Source organism: Fundulus heteroclitus, chromosome 3 (assembly GCF_011125445.2).
Source record: "Fundulus heteroclitus isolate FHET01 chromosome 3, MU-UCD_Fhet_4.1, whole genome shotgun sequence".
In the NCBI taxonomy this organism is placed as follows: domain Eukaryota; kingdom Metazoa; phylum Chordata; class Actinopteri; order Cyprinodontiformes; family Fundulidae; genus Fundulus; species Fundulus heteroclitus.
Genome location: NC_046363.1, coordinates 35,747,764 through 35,765,053, shown reverse-complemented (window position 1 = coordinate 35,765,053; position 17,290 = coordinate 35,747,764). Strand labels below are relative to the sequence as shown.

The 17,290-nt window shown below is 40.2% G+C and overlaps 1 protein-coding gene across 4 annotated transcripts in view; it reads right to left on the bottom strand.

The window, feature by feature from the left end:
* Nucleotides 1-17,290, bottom strand: part of cadm4 (cell adhesion molecule 4) — a 297,768-nt gene that overhangs the window by 75,547 nt on the left and 204,931 nt on the right. The window contains exon 1 of one of the 4 annotated variants that reach the window (XM_036135282.1): nt 3,323-5,559. The exons of the other annotated variants lie outside the window; for them this stretch is intronic. Coding sequence (XP_035991175.1) covers nt 3,323-3,419 — 97 coding nt within the window. The 5' untranslated portion in view covers nt 3,420-5,559. Of the gene's footprint in view, nt 1-3,322; nt 5,560-17,290 lie in introns of those variants that run through there. 4 annotated transcript variants of the gene reach the window in all.

Here is a 17,290-nt window from a genome sequence, read left to right as displayed (position 1 = left end):
TTTTCCCCTTTCTGGACAGAGCCGGTTGGCCTTGTCTACTTAGTGCGGCGTTTTATGGCCCACGTCTGTCACGGCCCCAACAATCCAGCGACAAAAGCCGCCGCACGAAGTCCACCTCCTCAGAACGTCAGCTTGAGAGAAATTTACAGGGCTATTACGCAACGGCAACCACACAGCAGAGACAAAATGGCCAAAAAGAATTGGTCTGAACAGTATTTTAAAAAGAATCAACAGCACGGCTGCCAATCATGCACGATACTATCGGATGTCTATGGGAAAATGTGCAGATGGGTGAATACTATTCAAACTCAGATTTGTGTTGTGTGTCTGTGTGAGTGAGCACGCATAATATTGGAGGTTGAATAAAACACTCCCCCCTGGTATTAATTACATAACCAAGCTGACTGCCAAGACCCCCATATTCCCCAATTCATCGTCACCCCGTTCATAATCCCCCCTTAAAGTCAGCAGAAAAAAAAACAGGATTTGAATTGAAACTTGAGCACAATGCTACTCTACTTTACCCAGTGAGCAGCAGGAATAAAACCGAAACACCCCTGTGGATTAAATGCATAATAATAAAAGGATGCATTAATAGAAATCACCCTCCACCTCTGACTTTTCTATAGCCTGTGTTCAATCAATTTATGACTCTCTGCTTCATCTCTCGGCCCCATGCAACACTCTCTGAGGCCCTGTGCCTTGTTTTATCTCTGTACCAATCCCCTCCATCTCTGTCTTTCTTCCATACACACACAGAATGCACTGTTCTCCATCTCTGTCTAGCTTTTTCCTCTATTTCTGCCTTCAGCCACTCCCGCCCTCCCCTTTTGCACAACCCTATCTGGTCAAAACGTTCGTTCTTTGTGTCAGTTAGTTTCTTTGTCGGTATGTATTGGACTTTCACACTTTACCTTTCCACATCATCCTTTATTTAACCACCTTGCCGTTTGGTTCTCTCTGGAGTCAAACTTTCTTTGATTAGATTTCTCTGATAATAGCTGATAAAAAAAAGACTTAAACCACTTTCTTATCTCTTCCTCTGCCTCTTTGTTTTATTTGATGGCATTTCCATTTAGATTCTTTGGTCCAACCACTGCATCTTTTAATCTATCTGGTATCCTCTCACTTCCTAGGTTTACACCAACTCCTCCCAGTTGTTTATCCTTCATTATCAATTCCGGTTTAATTAAAGCATTTTAAACAACGCATAATCTTTTTTTATGATTCCATCATGAGCCATCTCCCTTGGGTCATGTGCTTAGCACTGCTCCTATCATGTTAGAAAAACATTTCTCATATCCACAACCGCGTTCCATTTTAAGATAAAAGAAACCCTCTGTTGCAGCATTTAAACATATGTCTGTAGGGAGTTTTGTTTAAATGAGCAGAAATTGCTCTTACAATAAACTTTTTATGATATGAAACATATTTGTGCTTGTTCCCATGAGTTATTTGGAGGATAATGACACTTGAAGTGCCCTTTAAAGCAGTCAGTCCAAACGTTAGTTGAAAACCCCCTTGGGGGGTGGGAGGTTCGCAGTGATGACGGTAGTGGAACTAATGCTGCATTCAAACTGTTTTATATTTTGCCATGTGTGCTGGTATGTGGAGAAACACATATTACATCAGTTTAAGTGTGAGGAAACGACAGCATCTTTAAAGTATGTGCTGCTGTTCTGAACAGGGAACTGGGATTAAGGCTGTGGGATTCAGTGTGTTCAGCATTATCTGGAGCAGGGCATGTTACTTATGGAGAAACGTCAATTCTCATATTCAAGGATTAACTGACCTCCTGGGAATGAAATTTCAGTAATCACATAATTATTAGCTGAATTAATCAGAAAGGAAGTAAATCCGTCAGTTTCACTTTTAGTTTCAAGCATCCGGCATGCTGAGGTAACAAACTCCTCACCAGTGTACACAACATAGCATAACATGATTATGTGGAATTTCTAGACTGTCCAAAATAAACGTGGCAGCCCGTCTCATCTGCTGATCCGTTTGCATAAGCTACAGTGTTAAATACAGGGCAAGGTGATGCAGATGCATTGTTTTACTAGGCCATCCTTTCCTTGCACTCCATTGAAATCAAACAGCTATGCAAATGTGTGACAAGGTACAATGCATAGTCTTCCAGTGTTGTAACCCAGACTTGTTTTAGTGATACACAACCAACAAATCTATGTTTTCATGATGACAGTACGACGGGCAACAATGCAAGTGTGCTCAGTGTGAGTCAGTCCAGCCCTCTGTATAGTGTGCCCCGTGTGACAAGCAGCCCTGCAGCTGATTTCCTTTACAGTGCTAAAAAAAAAAAAAACAACAACAACCAAAGAACAAAAACATAAAATAAAAATAAAAAATCTGAAGAGTTGTTTATGTGAGAGCACCTGCTTGAGTGGCGGTTACTTTTAAACTGCTTCTCTGTCACCATGTGAAGCCAGTGAAAGAAGCGGACAGCAACAAATGAGAAGAGAAGGTGTGAGGACAGATGCCTTGGTTTTGACATTACAGTGACTAGTAAGAAGTAAAAACAGACTTGTTATAAAGGGATATTATTGAGGAATAATGTATTTCTGCTCAGAAAGTTTACTTTGTATATATATATATATATATATATATATATATATATATATATATATATATATATATATATATATATATATATATATATATATATATATATACACTTTAATGGACAGATTTAAATAAATTTCCAGGTAGGCACTGCAGTATAACTGTGACGATGTGTAGTTGTTTTTTGCACCAATAACTTCTTCAAACAAACTATTTGTAGATAGAAAATGATGATAGCTTATTGATCTTGATTTGAACTTTAAGTTTTAACTTTGTAAATGTATGGTAGACTACTCTCTTCGTATTTGAATCGCTGAAACCTTAATGTTTTAACATCCTTCTACATTCGAGATTCTAATTCAAATTTTTTCTCCTTTTAGTTCTATTTAATAAATGACTGACGGTTAATGGAACAGTCACCCCTATTTGACTGTAACGAAGTACTTAAATGCTTTGTGCTTTTGTTGAGAAAACACAATCTGAACAACAAGGTGACACATAAACTAGCTCAAGTTTTTTAACAGCACAATAAAATAAAAATACCAAAAAAAGCATACAAAATCAAGAAATTGAAATTGTGATTGTGTTTTATTTCTACTTAGAAAAAGGCGGGAGTTTTGGAAAACATTTGTTCCCCTGAAGGGTAAGCTTTAGCTTTCAAAAGCCTGACGACCACTGCTCTAAAAAGTCAATGCAACACATCCCATTTAATCTACAACTGTGAAAGCGTGCAGGAACTTACGAGTGATGAAGAGCAAGACCAGGATCAGGCTTTGCAGAGTCAGCGAGAAAGATCCAGGGAGGAGGCGGCAGAGGCCAGGGCTTCGGATAGGCCTCATTGTGTATTGAGGTTCAAGATGTGTGTTGTGTGTATGTCTGAGCCTGAAAGTGTGAGTGGCTGTGCAGATTTGATCAATGGCTCTTCTGTAACCCTGCCTGAACCGCTACAGAGTAACCAGTCCTAATACACACTCTCTCACGCACTAACGCACTCAGATGTGTCCTCCACTGCGACGCTGCACGCACGTGCGAGGCAGCTCAGCTTTTACGTCAGTGCTGTTAGACACAAGCTGTTTGGGAACGACACTTGGAAAAAAAATGAACTCTTAAAGAAAGAACCCTCTAAAACAGCACAAGCTATGAAACTTGTTTTTGTAGCAAGGACACACAGGACAAACTTGCAGCCTGGGCTTACGTGGAGTGTACAGCAGTTTCTTACAGCTCTGGGTAACCACAGAGTTAGTGTCTTAAATTCTATATCATAGGCCACCAAGAGATTAGTTTAAAGTAGCAGTTTCTCCGCAGACTGCAGCAACTTGTGGTAGTCTAAAAGAAGTAATCATGCAGAGTGTTGGAAATCCTTAAATGGCAAATTTCCAATGTGAAAAAGCATTCCAGGAACCGCAACAAGCTCCTCTGTTCGCTAGATCTTCAAACAACAGTGGGGACCAGAGCTGCTCTTTTTCCAAACCGTTTCACATGCATTTAACAAAATGAGTGAAACCTTAATTATCTTTTTAACAACCGTGTGCACCGCAGTGTCACACTTAGAGCGACAGATATCCTGAGGAAAAGCAGCCGTAACGATCAGCCGAGCCCTTAACCGCACCAGCAAACGCTCTGTGTGTCTTATAGGTCAAACCACACTACTCTGTGGAACACAAAACATCAATAACAATGTATATCCGTTAGATTCAGCCCAATAAACTGTCTGCCAAAGCAAGTCCAATTTATCTCTGACGGTGCTAACAATATGCTACATTGCTGAATCCTCAAACAAATACTCAAACATGCTGCATCATGATGAATCACAAAGGAGTTTTATGTACTTCTCACCCACTACTACTTCTCACCCGTTATCAGAAGTCAATGTTCCTCTAAGCTACAGACCCACAGCCAACCAGAGCTCTGGAGACTGACAATCTATCTCAGTACAACTCATCTGGAGATATCTAAAGTTAAATAAAATCTCTCAAGTGGAGTGCAGCTCTGTAAAGATTGGGAGTGAAAGTGCTCGCCCTGCGTGAACGGGCAAAGGGTTCAGCAAACTGCTTCAGTTTCAGATATTATACACCTCTGTTTGCCATTTCATCCAAGAGGTGTATGACACTACTTGCTTGAATGCTGGGATCTTGTCGATACACTATCCTGTACACACTGCAGCATAACCGGAGAGTGATTTTTCATGGTAATTTAGACTCCTCCGAATAATCACAGGTTATCACACTCCATGATCATGTAGCATCGACCTAACACTTCCTATCCAGCCCGCTTCGCTGGCTGGCAGTCAGAGCCCCTTGCTGGAATCCAGACACACACTTACTCACAGGCGCTGATCTGAAACCTGCTGCGTTTAAGGTCGAGGCAGAGCACAGCTGATTATCAGAACCTGATGTGCTGCTGGTCTACGGAGGCGTGCAGGTCTGTTATGTGTGTGTGTGAGTGTCGGTGTGCAAGAGAAAAAAAAACAAAGCGTGACGGGCAGCACCACACACCTCACTGAGCACTATCTGGTGGAATAAAGTGCGGGTGTCATTTTAATATCTCTACACGCACACGCCTCGATCTCTTTTAGTGTCCCGCTGTAAACACGATGAGGTCTGACGGCGATGGCCTTGACGCTTCGGGCAAAGCCGAAACTGGCTCATCAGAAGTCTTCTCCACAGTGCTTACTTCGTCGGTCAACAGGCCGTCGCGGAGGAAATTACTCCGAGTTGGTTTGCAACAAGCAGCTTGTGTGCGGCCAGTCGTTGGGCTGGCGCGGCGCAGATGGAGGCTAAATGCATTCACGTGCTCAGACTGATCCCTCAATTTGTCTTAAGTTTATCTGTCCTTGCGTCCTTCCTCACTCCCGCTCCTTCAATCCGCCTTCTCGCAGCAGCTTGTTAGTTCCCAAAAGTGCGTCCTTGTTTTGTTTCTCGTCATTCCCCTTAATCTACAAAGCCTGTTAAAATCCCGAAGAGCGAACGCCACCGATCACATCCATCTGTCCGTTTACTGTCCTCCGCTTGTTTATATAAGCCTGGCTTCCCTCCCCCACGCTTAGAAAAAGTGCTTTTGTCAGGGTTTGGATCAGTGTCTGCATATTTTAAAATTCAAGTTTGTGAAGGTTAGAGATGTGCATCTGGAAATGGTTCCGTTGACAATGGGGTCTTTCAGGTCGAAAGACAGTGGCGGAGTGTGTTTGCACGTGAATGTGCTTGACTGTCCAGTGTTGGCCAAAGCAGTGTTTACATTTGTTTGCCTGTTTGCCTCTTTCACTCTCTACTGCCCGTTAATGTACCCATGTAGAGGCACATAAAACCCTCATAGTGCCTCTTTATGTATATTGAACAGTTTTATGGGTGTGGGAATGTCCAAGGCTCTGCACATTTGCATGTTTTTTGTTTTAAGCAGGAAAATAAAAAACATGGATAGTGTCTTCCAAAAGTATTAATACCCATGGAATTGTCTTACATTACGTCCCATATTAGGACAGATGTTTATTCTATTATGTTTTAGATGATTAAGCAACCTGAAGTTGCACATTATTGAAGTGAGGGAGAATCTTTGAAGAGAATTTGTGAACATCAACTGTACATTTATGCCTTGCCACAGATCCTCACTTCAATTTCAGTCTAGACCACCCTAACACAAAAAAGCCTAACACCTTAGCCATTCCATTATAGCTCTGGCTGTATGCTGAAGGTTGTTCTTCTGAAAAGTGAAGCTGCAGACTGTAACATATGTTCTTTCAGCAGTATTTAGCTAAATCCATCTTCTGGTTGACTCTCGCCACACACACACCTTTCCCTGCAGAAGACAACCAGCATGATGAATGCTGCCACCACTGTGTTTCACATTGGAAATGTATGTAGGGTGCATGATCTCTGTTAAATGGAAGCGGGGACATCTTACGGCTTAAATCACACCACTCTACCATAAAGGGCAGATTTTTGGAGTGCACAGCTAATCACTGTCCTTTGCACATTTCGGTTGCTTCATTGATTCTCGTGGTCCTTGCCAAGCCTTATAGACGACGGCTATGTCTATGTGTTCAGTTGCCCCATAGTATTTCCTTTAATGGACCGAACAGCGAGTTGTAACATGGAGTATTGTTTTATAACCTAATGCTGAACCCTGAAATCCAACAAACCTCTTAAACCTGACTTGGTTGCACCGGTTTTTATTTAGCATCACTGTCATAAAGAGGGCCTGCACAGTGGCACAGTTGATAGCACTGTTGTCTTGCAGCAAGTAGGTCCAACGTTTATATCCTAGCCTGGGGTCTTTTGCATGAAGTTTGTATGTTCTCCCTGTCCATGAGTGGGCTCTTTCTGGGCACTCTGGCTTCCTCCCACAGTCCAAAAACATGACTGTTAGGTTAATGGCTCTTTCCAAATAACCCTAAGGTGTGTGTGTGTGTGTGTGCCCTGTGTGTCTCTATGCTGTCCTGTGATGGACAGGTGACCTTTCCAGGGTGTACCCCTCCTCTCACCCCAATGCCTGCTGGAGACAGGCAACAGCCCCCTCCTCCCCTCCCCCCGACCCTGCACCGATGAGTGGGTATGGAATATGGATGGATGGATGGATGGATGGATGGGTGAAATAAAGGGGGGCCCCATATCATCATAATTATTTACCACTTTGTGTTGTGTCACTTGTTGTGTCACAGATGTGAAAAGTTGAAAGGGTATTAACACCTTTTCAAGGAACTGTAATTATGTTTAGTAATTTTGTTAGATTAGCTGTGATGATTTTAACATACTCCACTGAAACAAATCTGTTCTGACATTTTATTGTGATACACCAGAATTTATTAGCGCCTAATCAGTCTGTCAGCACATTTCAAACTAACACTTCAAGCATAATGCACCTTCTTTGTTAAAGCTGACACCCTCATGTACAAGCATTACTTGTATTGACCATAAAACTGGCAATACAAAGCCAAGAGCGGGTGCTAACTACACCAGGCTCTTTGTCTTTGACTTTCATTATCCCGTAAAACCAGAACAGCAACACGGTTTGGCTTCTATAATCGTACCTCCGCTTGTCCTTAATCAGCTGATCATAAACTATCTGTTCTAATTTGCCGCGATTTGTATTTACAAACATCGTCTCCAGTTCAATGTGAAACACCCTGTTCCCTATTATCAAGTCAAATAAAGTCAAATTCATTTATCAACAGCTTTTAACAAAATAGGGTCATCCCAGAGTAGTTCACAAAGCAAGGAAGAGCATAATTACAGACAGAAAGGAAATACATGGCAAATCATTGCGCGACTGATGAGTATGTGTGTATTTGTATGTCTGCAGAGCCCCTGTGTGGGCAGCCCCCCGACGGGTGTATTTGTTTTTGTCGCAGTGTGTGTGAAAGCAAAGGAAGCAATGGCAAATTCTATCCCTGATACCCCCCCTTCCTTTCGGCCTCTTCCTCATCGAAATCACATTTTTAATGGGCTTCATTGGTGCCACCATGGAATAAGTGTTGCCAAAGCACTTAAGGGGCTTAAGTCAGCAGCGTGCTGAAAATATTAAGCACTCAAACAGCCTTACAAGGATCCATGCATGCTTAAGCATGCTGAGGAGGTCGTGCCGGCATTTAATACCAATGGTATTAAAGCACCCCGGCACGACGGTGGAACAGAAGTATGGAGACATAGAATGTGTAGTGTAACTGGGAGGAGATGGAGACATGAAGGCTGGGCGGAGGGATGGGAACGAGCTGAGGCACGAGGAGACACGGGATAGGTGAAGGGGAGACATAATGCAACAACGTTTAAGGAAAGCATAGGGAAGACATGAGAAGTTGTGAGCCGAAGGTGGGGAGAAATAAAAGAAAAAGAAACAAGCAATGGGGTGGGAGAAAGATACGAGGGAATTGGGCCAAGGTGTGGGAGGTAAGGGTTGATGGGATAGCTGTGAACCAGCAGCAGAGGGCTAATGCAGAGATTCTATCGGGAGGCTTATCCGAGATTAAATTTCTCTTTGTCCTTAAGGCGCTTCTTGGGTTAGCGGAAGTGTTGAATTTATTTCTTATGTCTCCCTTGAGGTTGTTCCGGGCAAGTGGGTTGGGAGCATGCATGAATGCGTGTGTGTGTGATGTTCCAGTGTGTGTGTGTCAGGAAAGAAGGAGTGTACATGTATATATATGCCTGAGTAGATGAGAATCCTCTGGGTTTATTAGCCGGTAAAGTGAGAAAAGAGGGCATCAGTTCCTGAAAGGTAATAATACCATCAAATGAACATCTCCCTAAGGGTGCATCAGGATAAGTGAATACCAGAATGGGCATGATGAGATTCATGTAGACGTGTAAAATTATAGGTATATAGATTTAATAACTGACTCTAGTTTCTATGTTGATGAGTACCATGCCTAGGAGAAGTGTGACTGGCATATGAGCTTTTCTCCACTTTGTCACCAAACAAGCACAAATGAATTTAGTTTTTGGAGAACACAAGCAAACAAATTGCATCAGGAATACCAATGAACGCTGCTGGAAAGGTCAGGGAATGGTTTTAAAGCAATAACCCAAATTTTTAAATCTGAAGAAGCCATATTTAATTTGCCATCTAGAAATGGAAGCGGTGTTGCACAACTGCAATCCTACTGAGTCATGCCCCTCCATCCAAACCAGCAGGCTGGGCTGAGCTCCATTACCCAGGTGGGATAATCTGTCAATAGGACAACTAGTAGAAAGATGGGATAACAATGTACCTTTATGACCTACGTGCATAAAACGATGTGTGGAAACCACCCCTCCCACCCAAACAAATAAACAAACAAAAAAGCTCTAAACACAGCACCACTACTGTAACACATGGAGGTAGAAGTATCATGATGTGGGATTGCTTTTCTTCAGCATTGACGAGAAGTTAGTTAGGGCTGATAGGATTATGTAACAACTAAATACCGGTCAGTCTCGGAAGACAAACTTATCAAAGGCATCAACAGAATTTAGATTGCGGCAGAGGTTCACCTTCTACCAGCGCAACGACTGGTCATACAGCTAGAGCTACAATTGAATAGTTCAGATCAATGCATACGCATGTGTTTATATTTCAGGCTAGATTTCAACAACGCTTGGTTCTCAAATCTAATTCAGAATCTGTGGGTTGAAAAATTCTGTCCAGTCATGTAATGTTACTTAACCAGGACATGCAGTTGTAATTGCGCTACTTGGCGCTAGGAACAAATACCACCCCCCAACAAGCTCCACATGCTCCATGCAAACAAATATTTAGATGCAAATGTTAAGATTTAAGAATGAGCATTTGACTCCCATGTGAAACATTTGTGTTTGGTTTGAATCCTGCGTGGGCCTGTGGTAGACAGGGAACCACAGGGTGAAACGACATAGTCAGGATTGTCACTTTTGATATTTTTGTCCACTGTTGGTTCTGTTGGTTCTGTTGTTCATCAGTATATATAAATACACTCAAAATTATAATTGTATGCAATTACTGTGTGCGGTTTTGTAACAAAACACTTCTTCGTGTAGCTGGTGTCCTGAATGAGCCTATTTCAAAATGTTTCTTCTTTTTTTTTTTTTTTTTTCAAGAGCAGATTTTGTGTTTGTGGCGATTTGTCTGCAGAGACAAGTAGTCAGAGCCAGAGAGTCACCTTGAAAAAGACAACAAAGAAGTAATAAATACATCTTTTGGCACTTTTATCTGAAAGTATGCTGGCATGAATTGGGGTTGAGAGAGAGGGGAAAGACATGCGACAACAAATATTTTTTTTTTCTCTAAATTGTCATTGGAACATACTTTACAAAGAAATTTGTTTGCATCACCATTGGGGAGCAGTGGGTTGCCACTGTGCCACGCCTTTGGGGCAATCTGGGGTTAAGGGTCTTACTCAGGAAACCAGAGTTGCAGTATGTGGGAATTGAACCCAGAACCTCCAGGACACAAGCACAATGCACTAACCACTAGGCCACCACTCCCCCATTTAATCATTAAAAAAAAAAAAAATCTGATAACATTTTAAGTCCATTTTGCAGATCTTTTCATTTTAGGCAACAATGCTACTTGGTTAGGTGGGTGAAAAATTGTTTCTGGTAAAGTAATGCTAAAAAATATCTTTGCATTCATGAATGCACACTGCGGCTCAAATTGTGTTTAGTTTCAACATGTACTTTATCCACTTTTCTGAAAGTATTGCAGAAAACAGATACGAGACAGCATGTTCCCTAGGATCTTTACTACCCTCTTATGACCAGAATCATTTACCGAATAGGCCATCTGGATTTATTTTGATTTTATGGCTGCAGAGTTGTAAAACAATAATCAAATAAAAGTGCAGTGAAAGAGTACTTCTGCCCATTTCTGTCAAGACAATTCAGCCGCTATAGGATTTGGCTGTTATTCAGTATTCATTTTTGTTTTTGATTGTGCAACTTTAATGGCAAGTCCAAAAATCATGCCAAGTCCCATCTGGTCCGAGATGACAATAACAACAAACTGAGGTTTAAGACGGAGATGATTAAAAGTAAGGTGTAAGGAGATCTTACAACAGGAAAATGTTACGAAATATGCTGATAAGAGCAAGGCTTTCTTGCTAAGAATACATTTTAGTCTGACTTTCTTTGGTTTAACTGGCACTGGAGAAACCCTTAACACTTGTTATCTTTTGTGTGGCATCATTTTTGGTTACAGAGGCTGACTAAAGAATAAAAAAAAACCTAACAATTTGAACACGCTGGAGGAAAATATTGCATTGCAACGTTGCAGTAGATGTTGGCAGAGCTGTCGTGGCATATTCTGTAAAACAACACTTCAGTCTGTACACATGATACTGGGTTCTGTCATTGTTCGTGGAATCTGGGCTGCATTTGTTCATCTTTAGTTTAAAATCTAAACTAGATAATTCTATAGACAGATGTTTTATAAAACTCAATTTGTGATCTGTGAAGCCTTTATTCCTTTTGCTGAAAGTGAAAAAAAAATGCCAATTTCGCTGCTATTTCTTTAATACATTTTCCACTTCCTGTGTCTAAAGCTTAGGTGTTTAGAGAAGTCTAACCTGAACTGCATCATGCTGGACAAGACATCATTTAAACAGTTTATCTTATTGGTGTTTCCATTTTCTTCCCTAGTTTTCAAAGTTAATATTGTTAAATACTCTTAAAATCTAATTTTAGCTGTCTTAAATAGGACATATCATAAAAATGAACTTTTTTATAGCTTTAAATAGACTTTGTTGTGTACTTGGAGTGTCCAGAAAAAAAATATTTCGCTGTCCAGGTGCTGCATAGATGTCTTTTTTATCCTGCTTGGGTCGTGTTTATTAATTGGTTCAGTTTTCTCTGTCCTACATTACGTTTTTTTTAAACAATTTCACCACAGGATTTGCCGCTGAACTGCTAAATGTAGCCACTGACTTCCAGCTTACCAATTTAGCAAATCTGCCATGTTTAGGTTGCACACAGGAGCGGCTCTTTTGTCTCTCCTGAGTTTTTTTGTTTTCGTCCTGCTCTTCTAACTACTGTGGCAACATTAGCGTGCCACTTATTGGCGCAGCATAGGTATTACAACAGCTATTAAGGCTACATGCGATTCCACCTTTACGCTCAAATCTTTCTATGCGGACACAGTTTTCGGCTCCCTTTGGATGTAGCCTCGGACAAACCTCAGAACGGGGCCAAAAGAGGGGCAACAATAAGATAATTCAAACCAAAGCATTGCGGTTCCACTTTATGTAGACCACAGCTGAATGACTTAAATATGAAAAGGAAGACATTCAAAAGCATAATATGTCCCCCTTTAAGTTTAGTTTGGAGGATCAAGAAAAGTTGAGATAACAGCTAGTCAAAGTGGAGAAGTGACTCGTTGCAAATGATATTTTCTACACTTCACCAAGTCTGTCACCGGCAGACGATTTGAGATTGGAGTTGTTTAAAGATGGTAGCACCAGAGCTGTCTGATTGTTCGTTAGCTGGACTCTCCATTTAAAACTGATTTGTTTCTCCCAACTGAGGAGGCTCAGGCTCCATTTTACTCCTTATAACATACTGACAACTCTACAAAAGATCGCTTTAAGAATTCCTACCTATATAATTCGTACAAGTTTTGTTTCAACAAATTTCTTCTGCTCTTTATCTGCACTCATTTGCCGGACTTGAAGTATGTGTTGCAGACTTGGGTTTTCTAGCAAGCCTTGAGCCATGCACAAGGTTATCCAAATCAGTTATGAAAACTCTAATTAGAAAATCCACAGCGCCACGATCTATGGATGCCATCAGGGACTGTATTTTCCAAAGGTACAGCTAAGGCTCACCTCTTGCTCCTGGGCAAAGGAATCAATACACCCCCATCATTTAGGTGGCTTGCGAGTGACAACTCTTTTCTTGCTTCACACAATTCGGCATTACGCATTCTTGATTTCCTTTATTTTCACAGCTTGTTGACAGCGGAGGAGTCTGGCAAATGTCAATATTGCTCTCCACATGACAGGCTAATAAGAATACAAAACAGATATTAGGATTTAATTCACTGCCTCTCCGAAACCCCATGGATGGATGGAAATGCGTTTACAAGGCGTGTGATTTCTTACTGTGGGTTTTTGTGAAAATACACACATATTTATGCATACATACATTCATGCATACAATAGGATAGGATGCTTTTCCCGAGTTGAGTTTTATAGGGTGAAAGAAAACACAGGAAGTCCCTCTGAAAGACACAAGATATCCTTTTATTCGTCTTGCCACTCTCTAGATTTGCCATGCATCTGCTATGCATTAAAAAGGACATTATTTTTTTTTTACTTATTCTTTTCCAGCCAGGCAAAGAACTGAGCAAGCATTTTAGCTCTGAAGTGCCAGCCAGCAGTAAGTGAAGATGGGGAATAATATTGATGGTTGGTGCGAGTGTACATGACAGTGCTAGCTAAAGCTTAGTGCTGTGGAATAAATCGTTTCTCTTTAGCTTAATTTACTGCACTCCTTTCTCTTCACAACAGAGTAATAGTTTTTAAAAACATCCCTTACACATATGCAAATGAAGCAAGCATATATTAGTGCAAGAGTACGCCAGGGTGGAGGATTTTTAAGGCAAAAATGTCAAAAGAAATCTTTTGCTTTTGCTGTTACCAAGATTACTTTATTAATGCAAACTGTCATATATTTGACTTTACATGGATTTTTGCATGTGAGATGTACAGATGAGCAATATAGAACTACCATAGCTCAATGTGCCAGTGTCATTTTGAAAGACAGACAAATTGTAATGTTGTGATTCTAAAAAGTGAATAATGCATACCAGTGTTGTGGAAATTATTGATCCGAGATGCATCTCAATAAGTTCATCACTGATTCAGGGCCGATTGAAGGACAAGAAGGGCTGGTAAAGGCCAACACACAAAACTGCAGTATAACCTCATTATTTGGGGATTTGTTTTATCAAAACATGTAAGTATAAAACTGCAGTTTGTTCTTTAAAGTACAGCTAAAAGTTGTTAAAAAAAACACAAAGATTACTTTGGCAGAAAGTAAGTTACACATGGCTTAATTGTAATGGTCATTTCTTGCTAAGTAATGTCTGGGTTACTCTGGGCTTTTAGCAGTGAAGGAAGACAGATTTCTGCACAGAGTGAGTGTAAATAGTGTTTTAAAAGCAGACATCATTCCAGAAGAGTAGAAATTTAGTAAATAAATCACCACAAATGCACGTTTCTTTTCTGAAAACTTTTTTTTTAACAAAAATTTGCTATTTTAGCTCTTTAAGCTACAACCAAAAACCGTCAAATTTTCCTCCAGTGATATGGTGGAGATTGAAAATACTGCAAAATGTAAAGAAAATTTTGAAAGCAAGTAGATTTCATTGAAAATTAACAAAGTAGAAAATACCACCAGCTTTCTACAAAAAGCAATCTGTGTTATGCAAACAAGTTTTCAACAAAGCCAAGTAGTTTGTTCTGACTGTAAATCCCAAGAAAGGATCAAATTTTCCAAGAGTGCGTCAATAATGTCACATTTAAATGTGGACAAACAGTGTCGGTGCGGGGAGACGCTTTGCTCAGTGAAGCTATTTTAGGAGCAGATCTGCCTTTGGATCTAGTTTCAGAATTAGAAGCATGTACCAATAAAAGTTTGCAAACATTTAGCACAAGCAAACGGCTTTGTGCATCTGCTCCATACTGTTTTTACATGAAGTGAATAAAGCAGCATAGTTAGCCTGGGAAGCTGCATCACAAAGTTTTTTATAAAAACTAAAGACATTGTTGCAGTAAGAAGTACGTCACTGTTATGCATATGTCGGGTAACAGCTAATGTTTGGGTTACTTCACTCCTTCACAAGTGGGACTATGCTAAAAGACAGAGCTGAGAGGGGCTATTAGTCCTCAATGAAGCTGGCTGGGTCTCGTTCTTGGCATTGAGACCTTTTTTAAATGTCTTTTCCCCTTCTCTCTTTGCCCATGTCCTGTCTGATTAGTGTCAATAATGGCCACAACCAGCTCAAAATTCTTAGGAAAAAAAGAAGGGAAAAAAAGAAGACAGCACTGAGCACAGGGGAATTACAAATAAATCATACTGTGTGTTTTGAAAGCAAATATTTTTACCAAAAAGCAGGAACTTAGTAAATCACACACAGTTTGTGGAGTCTGCTGTACATAAATAAAATAGCAGTTTTATAACCAGTTTTCTACCTGAGCTAGATGACTGAAACGTCAAGAAACACCCCAAGTCTGAATATCGGGATGATAATTGAGGTTTTCTTTCACCTGAGAGGGAAGAGAATCAATGGAACAGAGACATCACTTAAATATAAGGTTGTAGGGCTTTTTTTTTTTGTTCTATTGCAGAGAACAACGGGACCTTGGAGTCATGGTGTAAATTCTCAGGAAAAATATCTAATACATACTCCAAAGTTACACTGCGCTGCATAAAAGGCCCTCACCTGTGCAAAGAAGAAGTACATTTTCATTTTTGACATGTTTTTTTTCTTCTCAAGCACAATATTGTGCTTTTATTGAACATCTTGGGTAGTACAATGGATATCCTTTATCTTTATGCATCCTCTATGAGGAACGTCAGATCTTAAGGATCTGTGGCTCAAACTAACAGAACTGACTGGTCAGTGAGAGGAAGAGAGGGCATTTCACCCGTGGTCTATCTGGAACGCATGATGCATATCATTAAGCGCGGTTGGGATGATTTTGTACTGTATACTAAAGGACAACTAATTGTGTGTACTTAATATAGCTTTCTATTGCAAATTCAGTAGCCATTACATTTGTTTTCTGGGCTTAAGAAGCAACTACTGAATCACACGGATACTGGAACAGAAATTGAGAGTTTGACTGATAATCAAATAAACTGGCCAACCAAACGATCCCCGTTTAAAACAAACAAAAAAAAAAGACAATCCTGAAAGATTTTACTTTGTTATCTTACTGTATATAAAAAAAACAGGACAAAGTCTGACAAATGCAATGTAACAAAACTTAGAGATGCATACAATTACATGTAAATGTCATAGCTGTATAAAAAGATGAGGTCAGCCTAGATTTATAGCTTTACTTTAAATACAGACAGCCCATAAGAAAAAGCTGTGTGCTTGATAACATGACATGCAATGTTTCTGTTACAATAAGTTGATCTTCCAAATTTAAAAACTAATTAAATAAAAAAAAATTCAAACCACAAAATTATGTATTTCTATTTGTATCCTGGTAGTCAATGAGAATTTTCATAGATGAGGCATCTTTGATCTGATCTGTATGTAGAGGCAGCTGTGGTATGACTGCCTGAGGACTGTCTACAAAAAGCAGGACGTCTGACACATCTGCTACTGCTAAAAATGTTTAAACTTCATCCATATGCTGTCAGTTGTAGGCGAACACATTCAAAGAAAGATCTGAACCAGTAGATGTGATTTTGGACTACATAATTAATGCATTTCATTATGTGATTACAGCAGCACCATCCATGCTTTTTGTAACATATAAAAAGATGTGCTGTAAAGCCATAACATAAATTCATCTTTTTTGTAGTAGTTGTAGTGGTATGATCATGCAGAACTGCAGTTTTAATTTGAGAATATTTATTTAGCTGGGGGAAAAGAAGTTTCATCTTGTGAAATTATTGTTTTTTATTGAAATCACTGATCAAGCAACTATTATTGCCCCTTATAACACCTATAAAAGAAGCACAGCTGCCTTACATTGTAGTTTTTAAGCTAACTTGAGTGTTGAACAGTTTTTCAATTTGTATGCCCTAAATTCATGTTTCATAAAGGATACAGAAAACAAATTCCACTAGCAATCTGGCCTAGACTGGAATGGACTAACCATCATCACTCATTATGTCACTGTGCAGGATCATGATTAGTTGCTGCTAAACAGCAGCTAACTGTTTGGAAAGCTGCAGTGTCACTGGAAAGGTAATTGTGAAGTTTGCAAAACTTGACTGGGACTTACACCATGCTTTGGTAAGAGGCACTGTAGCAACAAACACTGACGGTAGGAGTGCAATGCCCATAGTTGTCATGATTTTAGTCCTGCCATGTTTTTGCTACTCTCTCTCTCCACTGCTAATTGATGATTATTTTCACCTGGGAAGGCATTCCTATTTAAACACCTGCTTCTCACCTGCTCTGTGCGAGATAGTCTGCCTTTCCACAGCGTTCAAGCCTTGTGTCATGAACAAAGTTTACAGTGTAAACTTTACACTGTTCTTCGACCCTGCCTGTCCCTGACCACTGCTTTTGCCTGCACCTGTTCTTG